The 17,070-nt window shown below is 38.0% G+C and overlaps 1 protein-coding gene across 1 annotated transcript in view; it reads right to left on the bottom strand.

The window, feature by feature from the left end:
- Nucleotides 1–1,458: 1,458 nt before the first annotated feature.
- Nucleotides 1,459–17,070, bottom strand: part of ITGA8 (integrin subunit alpha 8) — a 111,966-nt gene continuing 96,354 nt past the window's right edge. The window contains exons 28-30 of the mRNA XM_014875626.2: nucleotides 15,326–15,427; nucleotides 6,546–6,668; nucleotides 1,459–5,308 (exon numbers count right to left, since the gene is read on the bottom strand). Coding sequence (XP_014731112.1) covers nucleotides 5,222–5,308; nucleotides 6,546–6,668; nucleotides 15,326–15,427 — 312 coding nt within the window. The 3' untranslated portion in view covers nucleotides 1,459–5,221. The remainder of the gene's footprint in view (nucleotides 5,309–6,545; nucleotides 6,669–15,325; nucleotides 15,428–17,070) is intronic.

Raw genomic sequence — 17,070 nt, 5'->3', positions numbered from 1 at the left:
CATCTCTGTGTTTAAAGGTTTAATTTCTCCTCTAGAGCCTTCTCCTGCTTTCTAAGTTGTTTATAGTTGATGTAGTATCCTGCAGCCTCCTTAACTGCTTGAAAGCAAGTCCCTTGTGTGCAGCTACCTTGTGTTTATTCTTATACCCATAGAGCTTGAAAGGCTGGGCTTCCATAGGGTCATGTTCTCCTCAAGAAAAACAAATCTTTCCTAATTTTAGCCAGTGAGAAAATTTAGTCTTTGTCCTCCACAAGAAAGTTTCTTCTTGGTGTACTGAGTCAAATTGTGAATTGTCTCCTACCCCTAGTTTAATGGTGTCAGTTACCCATGCTGTGCCTGGTCTCATAGATTATAGTCCTGGTTTTTCAAAACAAAATTTTTTGGTTTTCACATTAGTTGGCATGGGAGTATTTGTTACAACAAAGTCAGAACACTCCCCACCTGGGCTATCTCCTGATGCCTCTTCCAAGCCTTAAATGGAAAAATATAACCTAGATGTATGCCTGTGATAGTTCACTATTAGTTTAAATCTATTTTCTTTTTCAGGTCTTACTATGCTGACCTATCTTTTCACAAATGCTATTAAAATATTAAAGACCAACAAAAAAATCAGTAAGGCTATCCGAAGAACCAAGAGCTATCATATAAACTCATAATGTAAAATTTCTACAAAGAATATGCAATCTATGGAAACTTTTTTGAAAATTTTTGCATCTTCAGAGATTATTTTCTGGTGCTGCAGGTCTGTGATAAATGGGCAGCATGCTTTAGATGGGGAAGCATTAACCTTCATGACCAGAACATCACAAGAGAGATGGTGTTTGTGCTCCTGCCATGCACTTGGTTTGGTTGCTATAAATTTGTCTTGTGCAAGTTTAAAACATGCCCTCCTTTCCCCAGCTTTGCTGTGAGAATTACTTGTTGTTTGGCTTTTACAGCAATGATAAACAGGGCACACCCTGGCCCTCCTTGACAAGAGAAATGGAGAATCTAAGGTTGATGTTTTGTTAATATGACTCTGAATATAAACTTGGGTAAATTCCTGAAAAGTAAGCTAGCCCCTGCATGCACTGACCATTTCACACAGTGTCCTGAATTCTGCTCTGCTGCTGATATCCTGAGTGCCTTCTGGAAAAGTAATGCTGTCTGATACAGTCTGGTTTTGGAGAGAGTTCCTGAAGTCTGCTTTACAAACCCTCACTGAAACAAAGAAAATATACAACCAAATGAAATATAGTGCATTGGTGAAGTAGAATAACATGTTGAAAACAAATGAAACCATCTGAAAAGCAAGTTGAACAATTACTTCCATTCTTCTCTTCTCAAAGTCACTGTGTAGAGCAGGGTAGCATCTTGAATAGCTAAATGCCTCTCCAATACAACACACAGGCAAAACAAGAGCAGTCCTTCAATATTAAAAGCATTCCTGCTGTGTCACATCACGGTGCCTGCACGAGCTGAATTCAAGACTTTTTATTGTTAAGAGGCACTGCCATTACACTACATTTTAATATGGATCTTTGCCAACAATCATAAATAAAACACTCTCTCATAAACAATTCCTAAAGGCAGTGTATCAGATGGTATTTCATTAAAAAAAGGTTTGCTGCAATGGAGTACCATAGGCCATGACTGGCTGGGGCTTTCTTTCCCCTGCATATCTCTAGGTGTTTTGTTGGTTCCCAAAAGGCTTTTTAGTTAATGTTAGTTATGCCTACCAGAAGATCCTTCATGCTAATAGATGGAAAGTTCACAGCTAAAACAGAGAAATCAGTATTGTATTCAAGAGCTGTCTAATGTGGGAAACCTGTAAAAGCTGTGAGAAACAGGAAAATCTCAAAATGAGTTACAGAATGGTGGCAAGAAAAAAATTGACCTGTGGTAAAATTTAAATTGTATTTGCTAAATATCCTTAAAGATTTAATCAGTAAGTGAAAACACACTCAAATCTGCTGATCTCTGTTATGCAAATTCTGAAATTTTCATGAAATAGAAAATATTATACAGTCTGCTGCATGGATAAAATAACTGGACAGCCTTTCTCAAATTCAGCAAGAAGCATGTGAAATGGAAGATGAATGTCTCTCTGTTTACTAGACTGCTGTGGTGGTCATAGAAATAAAGAGTTTTAATAGACTAATTTTTAAAGTAATCTTCTGTTTTTCCTGATGTCTGGACTCCTCCCATGTTCTCTGCAATTAGCAGCTCACCACATACATTGGGAAGCATAAGGCTGAATTACTTTTTACAGAAAGCTGCATTTAGTAACTCATTAAAAGCTGACATCACTGCAGCAAAAGTTCAGTCTTGTAGGGATGTGGCAGAGGTTATCATGTAGCACAGTACTGGGGGGAAAGATTATATCAACTGCCTGCTAGTGTCCACATCCAGGATGCAATCTCCCCAGGGAATAAACACTCTTGGCAAGCACTGAAACCCAGAAATCTTCACAAAGCTGTTTGCAATTTGCAGCCAAAACTATCCACAAATGCTGGGAATAGACCACAGTCCTTGACAACACACAACTCCAGACATTTCCATGGGGGAAGTTTAATCTACAAGGATGTAGAAATCTAAAACAAAGTATTGCTCAAAGTAACTGTTTGTCAGATCATGTGCCTCTAATTTGGTTTCCAGTGACATTACACAGCTGCAGCCAATGGATTCCAGCCAGGCCCAACAGTCACTGAAGTTTTTTTTGTTTAAATTTAGTATCTGAACATGTTTTGCCCATCATTAAAATGGAGAGTAATTGCTCAAAAGTGAACTGTAGAAGTTACAACTGCAAAGAACTTATTAGGTCACCTAGTCCCATCCTCAGAGCAATCAAGGATTGAAAACACATTGCAAGAAATATTGAACAGCACTATGTTTGTTTTCTTTTTCTTCCCCCCCCCATTCCTTTTTTCCTTTATTGTAATTGTTATCAGTATATTCAAAAGTTTAAAAAACAACCACAAATGCCAGTGTAAACATGCTTCAGGTATATAAGTAATATAAAGTATTGCACGTACAGAAGTCCTATGTTCAGCATCTCCTTATGGTGCTATTTGATCAGAGTTGTGCAGATGATATGATTACAATGAGCTGCTATTATTTCTGAAGCTGCTACACACAACAATTAAATATTTACAAAAGCTGGAAGCTCACTTTTTTTCTTCATGGAAGGATGATTTTGCCTGGAATGTATGGAATACAGAGGTGTGCAAATATGTGACTGGCTTGCTTTGTAGTAGTATTTATCAGCTTATGTCTCTAATCTACAAGGGATCAGCTCAAAAACATCTGGGGGAAGGAGACGGTTAATGGTTTTCTGGGAGACTGGGAAGTTGTCAGGCCTCCCCATCCCTAGGAAACAGAGGTGCTTGCTTGTGAGAAGCACACAGATGCTTCTTCACCTCTGTGTTCAGAGGTACATTTCTCCTTCTCTCTGTAAGTCTTGTGGGCACACTGCATCTGATAAGCTAAAAACTCCATAAAGGTCTTGCAAATTTTAGATATGAAGATGTAACAAAGCTCCTGCTTGGATTTCCCAGGTCAATCTGCATACAAGAAATGATAAAACTGTAAAATCTCGTGTCAGACTGGCAGAACTGACAATGTCTCATGATTACTCCTACCTTGCAGTATTAGGAAGCAGAAGGGCAGTTGTTTAAAAGGAGCCAAAACGTGGCAGAATGGATGAGACCAATTACCAGCTGAAAAGCTGAGAAGGATTGGAAAGAAAAGGAACTTGGGAGAGGGCAAGTGGTGTATATGTTTCATAAAATGAACAATCCTTCCTGAAGTTCACACAATATTGCTAATTTCGCACTCACAGGCAGCACTGAAAGACTCAAGCTTTCACGATAAAAATTTGCACATATCAGGGCTTAGAATCCCTGCTGAGATAAAGACCATTTGCTGATAGAAGGGAAAGGCTGAAACATCCCTTCTTTGGAATCCTAAATCCCAAAAAAGAAAAATACTAAGTGCATATTTTTACTCTTTACCTCAAAATCTCCTTCCTTTTGTTCATGCTTGGCTGGCTGGCATCTTATTTTTCTGCATAAATACAAATCCTGTCACCCTTTCCTGCAAGACTTTACTAAAAAGTAATTTTATGAAGCCCTAAACTTTGCCAAAAGCATTACTTTTAAGATGCTGCCAGCTTGTAGATTGAAAAATGAAAAAGGCAAAGATTTCCTTAGGTGAACAATTATGGCAGTAGCTGTTCCATTTTAAGAGGTGATTTCAAGAAAGTAACAGGGCAAAGGCCAGGAAAATTTGCCTGAGCCCCAAACCCCCCAAGCCTTTTCAATATTACCAGTGTGGCTGTGATAATTTAAAACAGTGTTTTAGAAATGACTGTATCCTATCTCAGTGTACAGCTGCTGGCCATCAGCAAAGCAAGGACAAGGTAACTCATCCCTGCTCTATACTGTTCTTGGATTTAGTTATCTCAGTGTGATACTGCCAGCTCTGGGCTGAAAGGGATACAATGTGTACTTGTCTCATCTTGTAAAGTGTTCCATAAATCTGCTTTGCAAAACACCTCATAGCCAAGAAAGTTGTGTTCTGGGTGTACAATGCGTTTACTCTTCTATTTACATACAAAGTAAGTATGTGATTTCTATTATTTTTTCCTTTCTTCTCTCAAAATCTATGTTGATGATTATATCAGATACTTATTCCAAAAAGGTGGAAAAATAAATAATATGTGCCCCATCTATAAAGTTATTTATAGACTACCTTTGTGTTTCAGAAGTACTTTCACAGTACCGATATATTGCCTGTCTCCCTGAGCCATAATTTCATAGAAGTTCTTAGGGAGGTCTCAAAGGTACTCTGTATGATACAGTAGCATTCAGAAAGTTTGTCCTGCTTCATCTTCTAGACAATACAGCAATGAAGGCATTCTCTCCTTGAAAGATTTGGGCTTGTTCTGGAAGCATCTCAGTATACCACATGTGCTCAGAAGCATCTGCTGAAACGTAGATTGGAATATGGGATAAACATTCTGTTCAGTGGTGAATATGTTTATAAGGCAGTGGTAAGTTGCTTTTTTTTTGGCAAGGATGGCCATCATGTGGCATATTCTCAGAACATTGCATAGATCAGATTGACACCATGTCACTTGCAGGTACAAAGGAAGATTGGTTAGAAGGAATCTTTCATTTAATCCTCATCGTGTTTCTAGTCTCTCAGGCAGGATTCTGTCTTGAGCTGTCACTCTCTTCCTTTATGCATCAGTAGTCTTGTTATTTGTCAGCTGTTGCCTGTCAGCCATGTCATCTTGAGGAGGTCGAGCTCTGTCAAAGAAGCCGCACTGCAGAAAACAATCAACACAAACAAAGATGTCATGGTAAGACAACCACAGGAAGACTCAGCTGCAGTTTGATTCTTCACTCAGGCAACCTGAAATATTGAGCATAATGTATGGCAGGCTGAGAGACTGTGAAGACATTTTATTTCTATGCATATCATTCCCTATGAAAGTTTTAGATGTAAGGCATTGAGTTCCAAAACACAGCTTTAAAAATCCAAATTATACGAAAGATGCCTGCAGGAGATGTAAAGTTGGCCTGAATGCTGGTATGGAATGATGCTAATGAGAAATCTGCTCCTCTCAGTTCATCAGTGCACTCATTCAGAAAAGAGGTTTAGACTGACAAGTAGTAATAATAAGAGAAGTGTAATATCCGTTGGTAAATGTCTACAGGACAGTGTTGTGACCTAGTCTAAAGATCACTAAAGATGAGAGTTCTCCCACTTTAAACTGCCTAAAAGTCACTCTTTTAGTTGAAAGGCTGAAAGTTCACAAGTGGTTAAGGAAGGTACCACCAAAAGGTAATTTCCTTGCATATTTAGACATAGATTTCTGCTGCTGCTACCTGACCAGATGAAGTTGGGAAGTTAGCATAGGCTGTATACCTAACCACAACCTTTAGGCAACTAAAGACAGATGAACCATATCCTAATGTAAGGAATTAGTTCAATCTTATTTTTAATGTCAACTGAGAGGATGGACAAAAGCTACACTGGGTCCCTGTAATACAGCAGTTTCCAGTAATTTGTCTTAAAACTTGTGGAGTGTAACAACCAACACAAAAATAGAAAATTTTAAAAAACAATATATATGATATGTTGATACAAAAGGAAATCTTCTAAAAATTAATTCTCAGGACTGGGAGTATTGTTCTGTGCTGACAAAAACTGGAAATTCCTGAATTATTCAGAGAAAACAAAGTTAGAGTAACTTCTTTTTGAACCTAAACATCCTGAACTAGGGGATCATAGGTCTTGGGAAACAGAGCCAAACTCTGTATACCCATTTGCAACCAGGCTTCAATAATAAAGGAGGACTTTGAAAACAAGTTCCCTGCATAAAGGCCAATGACACCAGCATGTCAGAAATGCCAAAACAAAAAAGACACGTGTACTGCTGTTTTTGCACCAAACTGTTAAAGATCACAAAATTCTAGCCTCTCTTTTTATCTGTTAGAATCTTTCAGTATTTTCAGGGTTTTTTCTAAGGCAACAGTAACAGAAACAATTGAACATACCTTCCATAAAGCTAGGGTCAGCAGAGCTAGTACTAGTAGTCCAAGAAGTATGGCTAGTATTATAACCCATAAAGGGATCTCAAAGGAGACATTTGGGGTGGACCAAATGACAGATGTTCTGATCTGCAATGAAAGGAATACATTTAATGAACAAAAATGAAGCAAATAAAACAAGTCTGACAGTAGAATACAGAGGTTAGAAGCATTGACTTCAACAGCATTTTGCAGATTAGAAATACACATTGACCAAAATTTTTTCATATTGCCTTCATTTATTGTAATTTCCTTTCCACTTGTTCATAATAATTACTAGAAATGAAATTCACACATATAGAAAAGTCTTGTCATATTAGACATACAAATAATTTTCTGTATAATACAAAGTGGCAAAAAAATGTCCTTTTGTGCAGATGCTTCACGAACATTCAAGGAGCAAAGTTCTGCTCACATGCTGGTACAGCTTAGGCCAGGGCACTGAACTGCACTGAATTACTCCCAAACAATGGTTGACTTTGGCCCAAACTCTTAATTCAAACCACAGTAGATACCAGCTACATTTTTCTTATTTTAATTTCTGCTGACATACCAGTATACATTTTTTCCAATGATTTGCATTTCAGCTAAGCAGTCCAAAAAAGAAACTCAAGCAGCGTGTATTGTCCTTGTGATAAAGCCTAATGCACAGAATGATGTTATCTTCTTTTAAAGAAGCCAAGCATACAGACTATTACCTAAACGGGAAACAAGCGTGAAACGCGCTCTCTCATTGTCTGAGGCTCTACAAAACAGCAGATGTTAACATCAACTATCAAGGTTTTAATTGACTTGGCAAACTTCTCTCTTTAGACCTTCGTGTGGATAAAGTAGTAATAACTCTTTTGTATTTCTCCTTTTGGGGACATGCACACTCTCCTCCTTACTCTCCTTTCCATACCTTGTACAAAATTTATTATATGCTTTCAGGCTCTGCTTAGAGGCTCCTCATCAGTCTCACTGATTATTTGTCTGTCCCTGCTACTCCCAAGTGGGAAGCAATGAGTGTGGGGTTTCCTTAGCTCTTCCAACACAATTATATCCCTTCAGTCTTAGTTTATTTTCTCAAACTTTTCTCTTTGTTTTTAGCCTAGGAAGTGATTTCACTCTGGGGTTTTCTCTTGGACCTCTCTCATCTACTCCTAGATTCTCTTAAGCAGGATAAGTATGTGACAGATGGAAGTTATTTGCTTTATGACATGATGAAATCAGTTTGCAAACGAAACTGATGACACAAACTCTCAAATAATATTCCTCTTCTGTACTCAAGGTACAGCTAGGAAATCTACTCTTTTTAATAAGTTTCTTGGCTGTTGTTCAGTCTCTAAGATGCGCTCATTCTAATTTTCTTTCTATTTTTTTTCCTCTATTACCTTAGTGATTGATGCACTAGAAATTTAACAAAATACTAATTTCTAATTTGTTCATTGAAGGAACAGAAGCCTAAGTTTTAACAATGGACGCAACTCTGTAGTTCAGCTCAAAACTGTTCCCATTCCTGTGCCTTTCACTTCTCTCCTTGAAGATGGCAAATTTAAACATTTAATCCTTTCTGCAACATCCTGTCCTTTCCTCTCTCACTTTTTCTTTTGATCAACATTCTTTCATAGACTTTTCATTCTGAAAGCACCAGTAGGTCTATCTTCCAGCTATTGTCAGGCTTAACTGGAAGACACTTTTGAATAGTCCTTTTCACTTACTTTGTGCAGCCAGCTGCTCCCTACTCTTACACAGCACCTACAGAGATGGCAGTCTGGTCAGCTCTACTGATGCTCGTATTTTTTATAGTACCCCTCACCAGGAAATAAAATGTAGGGACAAACTTTCTATGTAGGAAACCACTTGCTTTCTACCAAAGCTTACACTGAGGATTACACAGAACATTCCAAGACTGCCTAGTCCTGGTGTTTGCACTTTAACATTGGCTCTGAAGATGAAGTACTTGCAGTGCTGGCCATACCATCATTGATCTAAGAAACACAGCTAATATATATCTTTGGAACAGCTCTAAACAGTCACAAGTCTAAAATATTTCAAAAGGATAACATCTACAAAGAATAAATATGAGAGCTAATTAGAGCAAGAAAAATTATTGTAAGGCAAACAGCATTAATAAAACAACCCATGAAATGTCACCCTTATGTCCCAACAGATATCCTGATGGTCTGATCAAGTGATCAACCATGCCATTGCAGGAATACCATTCCCTTTTACCAGCCTCCTCTTTGGGTTGCTTCTTAACCACTGCAAAATTTCATAAGCTCTCTGTATCATTAGATTCAGCTAGAGCAGAGCTCATTTAGTAAGGATAAAATGTTCTTGAATGGTTCTGCTTGTGTCTTAGTGTGGCATTAAAATGCAAGGACAGATAAAATGAGAGAAGGGTCATCTGAACTGTCTGCAGACATTCCTCCCAAGAAAAGCCAATTAAGGAAAAAGATGAATTCAAGTAAAAGGATAACTGACCAGTGAAAACAGAAAGGGTGCAGTTACAAGGGGCTGCTTGAAGCCTGTACAAAACAATAGCTCAGCTGTCCAAGGAAGAAAACATCTCAATTCGACTTGAAAATTATGAATGCTGCCCTGAAGCAAGCCTGGTCACATATAGCACAACAGTTGGGAAGTGCTGATGAAAATTCGTGGGCCCCAAGACAGAAAAAACGGATTGATTCAAAAAACCCCAACTCATTCACAATGTGCAATGTTCACTTCCTCTGTACTACACACGGGAAGTTACAAATTTTAATTATTGTTTGGAAAGGACCTGACAATGTCAACATACAGATTGCATATCTTAATCATCTGAGATTTGAGCTTCACTATGGTTTCTACTTGTAACACTATCACTTGCTTGTATGTTGCTGTGAATCTGGAACATTAATGTGAAAGACTACTTCCAAAGCCATCTTAAAAAATATTTGCAAAACAGCAGAAAAAAAAATAAAAGGCAAGCAGTGCCTTCTGTTGTCTCAAGTTTAATGAAATTACTGTCTCCATTTTACAGCAAGACCAAACCACAGGGAAGACCTATTTACATGCAAAGATTTTATTTTGCCCTTTCTGCTACTGATAGCTTCAGCCAAATTCCTAGGTGGCATAATGTGACTGGGTGGATTGTAGAACATCAGTAAAACAGAACAAAAAGATTCTGACAAGCTCCTGGCTAGGTATAGATAGCTTGATAGATGGATAATCATCCTGGGTCTGGCCAGGAATGGGTTAATTTTTGGAGTAGCCTGGAGGGAGCATGGCCAGGACCTGGAGGTTACCCTGTAACAGCTCACATTACTGCCTAAGGCAGGGAAGGGAGTCTCTTCCAAATTTCCACCCCATCTAGTAAGCCTGGCAGAGGGAGCTGTGGAGTATTGTCTATTGTTAGGGAGCTTCCCTGTCAGTCTTTCCTTTCTTGTACCCTCTGTCATGAGTATTGTTGCTGTTACAGTTAATTTTCTTATCTCGTTGCTATTTCCTGTAAATAGCTCTTAACTCGTGATCTTTAGGCTTTGTACCTTCAATTCTTATTTCCATCACGTTGCAGGGTGAGAGGGAGGGGAAAAGCAGGGAAGTGAGAGAGCTCTGCGTGGTTTGCAGAGTCACAGTGGGAGAACTAGGTTGGGGAGTACCATTCCTAAACCATGACAACAATCTACTGAAATTGTACATTCTGAATATGGAAATTATGTGAGTGGGCAAGTACTTTTTGGAGTAGGAAGAAATTTTGGTTTACAGATTTCTTCAGCCAGTATTTGACTGAACCACATCTGGGTCCTTGAGCACCAAGTCCACTTTAACCCAATCTAAGTAACTACTTCAGCACCACAGGTGCTCTGAGACACGGGTGAAGTAAACTGCTGTGTGGTGTTTAGGTCTGAATAGCTCATAGGGCAGCATATGACTGCACGGGAGCAGAGCAACAACTAGACTCCTAATGTGTGCCAGTTCACTGCTCAGAATTAGGTAGGGTCAATCCAGACTTCAAAGCATGTTTGAGATCCTCCTGAAATCAGTGGAAACAGACTATTTCGTTAGAGATGGTTGATTTCATTAGGTTTTAGATAAAGCTGACAGTAGTGTATAGAGCTTCATGCCTTCTTTTATGTGCCACTTCTAGATATTTGCGGTATTTGTGTGCCGTGTTTACTTTCCTCTTAGGCTATGAAAACAATAAGACAAGCTAGCTTTTCTTCTGATATCTACAGAGCACCTATCAGCACGGATCCAGACAAGGATGTGTGGATCTTCCTAAAGTAGCTTAACAATTGAGTGGTGTAGGAGCGCTCAGGCTTGCTTGTGCTGCCTATGTTCAGAATAATTTCTCCCTTCCTCCTTCTGGCATTCTGCCTTTACAGACAGTCAAGTGAAACTAGTGGTTTAATTTCAGTAGCTCAGCTGGAGCTTGACAAATGTTGAAACATAAACAAGAAACTGTAATCTTATAGAAGAGCATGTTCATAATCCTTAGATTATCAGCAATGAGCAAAACAGACAGCAGAAATTATGTCTATCCTGTATCAAGCAGAATGCTGCTGCAAAGCTGGCACATTTCTCTTCTCTTTTAGCCTGAGTGCAGCCAATACTAATAAAATATTTGCCTGCTAAAGTCTTGAAACCATCCTGTCACACCCACACCCTTTTCCCATGAATCCTTCTTTGTCTTAGGTTTTAAAGGCAAGGGGATGGTTGTACTAAGTACTTGGGATTTATTTCCTGAGCAGGGGATTTTATGTAGGCATCAGTTTCACTCCTGCCTGTGTGCATTACCAGTAGGATATAAAGCCCCTGGGCTGCCACCCTTTATACTCTACACAAAGACTTGCAAGGCTATTAGGGCAATTCCTTGTGGACAGTTTGACACTGCAAGTCCTGAACACCCACAGAGTTGAGGCAGAAGCTGGAGGGGAAGACAGAAACAAAACATTCCTTCAGCTTTGTCTGCCTTGTTTCACCATTTTTACAGAGGACTGTCACTTCTTTGCCCCATGCTGTCCACAACGGTTTTACATATGATTTTGATTTAAAACAAGTTTGTATTTTCAGCTTGAACTTCTGTTCTTCTCCATGTGGTAGGTTTAGTACTGCAGGATCAGAGCCAGGGAATGTTTCCATCTAAGGTGGCCAATATGAAATGGAATTTTTACACAAGTGTTGCATGTTGACACTGTACTTTAGATGTGTGTTGGTGTTCCTCTCTGTTCAGGACAAGACTTTATGCTGAACACTGAAAACAATGATTGCTTCTCTGTCAGGTGGGTGAAAAGCACATCTCACAGACTTGAGAGGAGCTGTCTGACTTCTGACACTGCTGAGCATCTCACACATTTTGTATGCAAAGAGTGCCAAAGAATGCCATCTGCCTCAGGCACTGAGATGAGGGTGAAGTCAACCCGAGTTAGGGACAGAGACTTTGTTTGCTATTGGAAATAAAATCCATACTGGTCTTAGCACAGATGCTGTCAGACAGTCTTAACTTCATAACCCCTCGAGTGGTTCCATGAAAGTCATTTGTTGCTTATGAAAGCAACAAATCTGGGCAGGCTTTTAAAATATGCCTTTTAAAAAATGTGCCATAATTAAGCTCACTGTAAGTAGATAAAATAATTATTAGGCTTTTTGCCACTGTATTTCATCCAGTTTAGATTTTGCTTTGATTTTAGTATTAGTGTGTCTTCAAAATAGTCTTTGACTCCTCTGGAGGGGAGCACAAAGAAGAGAGAAGCACATGTAGTAATCCACTGGTTCACTGGCACTTCCTTGTTTTATAGATGGGAGTTAGGTTTGACTGGTGCAAACTTCCAGCATCTGTGGTCAGAATTCAGTGCATGATAGTGGGATTCTCACAAAGTTTTTTTTTCCCTCCCTGGTTCTTTAAAAGACACACTTTAAAAACAAAAAATAACTTCTCCATAGTTTATTCTGCTACTTTAAGACACAGCAACTAAATTAATTGCTATTTTAGTGCTACTGTTTTTGCTACCCATGCTGACCTTCCTTTAGTCTTCAGAAATTTTCTTTAGAGGCTGAGAAATAGGAATTCCTTTTGTACTCCTACATGTCCCCATCCAACCATTGCAGCATGATGTTCTTACATGTTTTCAAAAAATGCTCAAAATAGAATGTAAAAGCTTCCTTGAGCTTGAAATCACATTTATATTTGAACATTACAAATGTTTATGCAAATATATTTAATGAGGAATATAAGCTTGTTTAAAGTGCTATCACCACATAATAACTAAAAAAAGTTACAGGCCTTAGTCTGAAACCAATATTACTCACTGTGGGACACTGGTCAAACAGTTTAGACTAAAGGCTTCCACAGTGAAAATCCTATCAAGAATTTAAGAAAAGCAACCGTATTTTATTAAACTCTCAAACTGGCTCAAGGATCATAAATTAAAATAGAGCAAATTGCTGCTTATTCTGATTTTGCACTTTTTGCAATAAAAAGTATTTTCATGTTGCACGAGAAATTCACCAAGTAAGACAGTATTATTTACCACAATAGTACTTGTACCAAAAAAAAAGTAATTTTTCTCTTGAATGAAATAGCTGTTAGCAAGGAAATTCAACTGGTTTTATAATATATGGCTGCAATTCTAAGAATATCAAAATTAATGGAAATACTATTATAGATGTCAGTGGATTCTGGTTTAAGTCCATGCTAATTTTCTGTTTGAAGTATTTTCATTCTAATGTTTTACTATAATGTGTCTGAGACCTATATTCCATGATAATAAAGTCCTCAGAGCTACAAATAGGACTATATGACTCTGTAGGTTACTGATGTGTATGGGATTATTCATGCCATTAAAATTAAAAGTAAATATCAGCCTGCATAATTGGAATCCAGAACTATATGAATTAAATGAAGGACATATGCTCTATTCTTTAAACTATATTATCTTTTTTATATAAACTTAAAGTGCTAGCTGATTAGTAGATCTATACCTCTGAAAATTGATTTTAAAAATATTTAAATCTTTCTTCCACCCTTTCATTTTCTGAAGGAAAACCATAAACCTTGAAATAAATCTTTGGAAGCTTTTAAAACACAACTAGTGATCTTTTTCAGAAGGAGCAAAAATATTAAGCTTTGCCCAACTTCAAGGAAATAGTTCTTCTTGCAAGTGGAACATCAAAGAACTGATGCATATAACACATCAAGCTGTAGAGCTGGCAAGCATCCACTGCCATGTCCAGATATGAAACTACATAAAAGCGTTATCATTTTTCAACATTTTACAGTTGCTATTACAGGCATTTTGCTGTAAATCATCTGCTGCAAATAACAAGCATTATACTGGCTGCAGTAAGAGAATGAAATGCTTATCTGATCATTTGGGAGATCATCTGACACTTGTTGAGAACAGCAGGCTATCACCTGGAGTAAAGCACTTCAGTCCAGATGAAGGCCCCACTATCAACAGAACCCTGCACATGTGTTTCTGGTATGGAACACATGCTGCAAGAAAATAAAAAGAGCCCGAGTATATCTGTCAGCTTGGTGCCTTTGAACCCTTCTGGATGAATACTGCATTAAGCACGAATCCTCTCTAGTGAAATCATGGTTCTACTGATGATGGAGGTTGGAGTCCCTGTGCACACAGAACCAAGATTTTACCTTGTGTCTTCCCAGGGCAAGTATCAATCAACCATTCCACCTGTGCATGTACAAAACAAAACTTTATAGCCTGTATCCTCTTAAATATACTCAAAGTAAGCTCTTAAGTGTATTATCCTGTTGGTTCTCTAAGAAAGAAAGTATTCTGTCCCTACTACTTCATCTCAACAGACTGATATGATGTATTTCCAGCACAATTCAACTTGGCAAAGTTTGCACTGAGCTTACCTTTTAAAAGAAGGACTGTAACTGTTGAATCTTTATAAAGATGAGAACATTAAGCCTTAAAATTTCAGATTACTCTCATACTAGAATCAATTTTTGCCCTCATATTTTATTTATTTCTATCTGTGATGACAAAATAGAGTGAATTTTAACCATCGTATTAGACACCATAAGAAGCAAAATACTTTAAAGTACTTCCCAGACCCAATTCTTTGGCATCTGCAAACAATTAAATCAAACTTATGCCTCCAAAATTAATTTTTCATATAGTACTCCAGGGTAATACAAATCTTGGTCTGCAAATAAGTCAAGTACTTTAGCACCTATCTATCACTTCTGTAAGGATTACCAAGTAATTTTGTATCTTGCACTTGATGTGCTGTGAGGTGGAAATCCTAGAAAGGCACACAGATCTTCCTGAAAATCAGGCTATTGAAGAAGCTTAGTACAGATAAGAGAGAAGTTGCTGTAGACAATACACAAGCTTGTGTGAGGGAAATGCTGACTGGGAGAAGAGTGAGGTCTCTAAATCTGACAGAAACATGATTCTGGGTTTTGCATAAAAATTTCCTCCTGATTTTTTTTTCACCCCAAATTAAGTAACTAGATACTTGCTTTCACAGTTCTGTTTTCTTTTGGGTGAAAAATCCATCCTAATTGCAATAAAGCAATCTGCACATTACTTCAGCAAGAAATTATTTTAAAATGTAGTTAGAATCATGTATCATCAACCTCCACAGAAAGAAATGAAGTTATTTCCTTTAGGTATTACTTCAGGAATTTACACTAGAAACACAGGAAAGACCAATCTCAATATTTTCATCTATAAGAACTTTCACAGCTGTGATCAGAGTGACCAAATACATGTGCTTCACACAAAGAGATATAATTTTCAGTTACTTACTGCTATGCTTCCCTCGGGGAGCTTTGCTGGTTGCACTTTATATGGCATGCTCTTAACTTCAAAGGAAACATTGGAAGAAAGACTGTAGAGCTCATTCTTTCTCTGAAATGATAGAAAAAAAAGAAATTATTAAAATCTACATTTATACTTAAAAGCATTATGAAAGATAAGCAGACAAAAAAAAACGGTCAGAGCATAGATTTCATAAGTCAAAGATGGTTTCTTTTGGTGGAGAGTGCAGGAATATTGAGACCTGTATGCGTCTGCGAGCTAAATTCAGCATAAAGCTGCAATAAATACAAAGGCCACATGTTCAAAATGGGGAAGAGGTGTTAGATATGCAGAAAGATACATACAGTTGTTTCTCATATTTCTCTCTGAAATGGGTGAGTTAAAAGCATGGGCAAAGTTTATGGGGTGTCTATGTTTTAAACCCTCACCTCTGCTGACCAAGTTCAACAACCAACATGGGTATATTGAGAACATTTACAGGCCTATGTTGAGACCTGGTTGGTAAAACTTCCTGATAACATCAAAGAAATGGCTGTGCCTTCCCACCAAACAATAGAAGGAACAACCACCTTTGAACTTCACTCACACAGAATCACAGAATAGTTTGGGTTGGAAGGGCCCTCTGGAAATCAGCTTGTCCAACTCCTCTGCCAAGGCAGAGTCACCTAGACCAAGCTACACTTAGAATGTGATTGACTTCCTATTGCAGTAGAGCTCAAAAATCCTGCTCACCTTGCTTCTTTACTAAGTTGTGTCAATGTCAGAGGAATGTACAGCAGCCATTGTTTAACTGGCCACCTAGTGAAGTATTTATATAACTCTCATTAAGCTTTTCAAAAAACCCAAAAATGTGCAGATAAATGTGCAATTGATTTTCTGGGTGGCACTACATGCAACTCCTCTTGTATATCCCTTCCCATGTAAATCTGGAGTAGTGATATGGATCTCCTTTGAAAGTGCTTCAATATTCTCTGAGAAGCATTAGATTGTTAAGTGCTAATATGGTCAATGGAATCCAGAGGGCTAGGAGTTATGACTTTATCTATAAGAAGTTTATAAATAAAGGAGTTATCCTTTATCTATATTATTATTATTAGTGTTGTTGTTACAATTATTATTACCTTCTTTTTTTTTTGCTACCTGTCTTAATCCTTTATGAAACATCATTATAAGATCTCAAAACAATATTTGGCTCATGATTTACAGGAAGACAGAGCCTTGCAAGTAAAGTAGCCTTTTGTCACCAGCTTCTTTCAGTCTAGCATATTTGGAACATCCTTGTCACTTCCTAAATCCCCTTCTGCCAAACCTTCTCCTTCCATTGCTCACACATTTAGGAGTTCTCCTCCATTGACAAGATTTGGTTCCTGTGTGATTGTTGAACATCTTTTCCTCAGGTTTTCCCTGTAGTTTCCTGTTGCATCAAAGTCATAAACCCTCTCAAATAGCTGCTTTTCCTCTTTCAGTTTTTTTGTTGAGCGAAGACTGAGATAAGAAGACCCCTCGATAATTTGGACTACTATTTCTTTCCTTCACTGATGGAGAAAGGTTTGTTTGTGAAAATGACCTGAAATAAGCATAATATAAGCCTGGGAGCCAACTTGGATGCATTTGAATGACCATGGCCCAAATCAAAGTTTTCACAGAACTGCTGTGTTTGGAGAGCATATTTGGAATTTGTTTGCTCCAAGCACAGGCACAGTAGAATAAACTAGAGCAGTATGCTCACCACC

This window comes from Sturnus vulgaris, chromosome 1 (genome assembly GCF_052056855.1).
Source record: "Sturnus vulgaris isolate bStuVul1 chromosome 1, bStuVul1.hap1, whole genome shotgun sequence".
NCBI classification, from domain to species: domain Eukaryota; kingdom Metazoa; phylum Chordata; class Aves; order Passeriformes; family Sturnidae; genus Sturnus; species Sturnus vulgaris.
The sequence above is the reverse complement of the archived record's forward strand: the minus strand, read 5'-3'. Positions and strand labels throughout refer to the sequence as shown.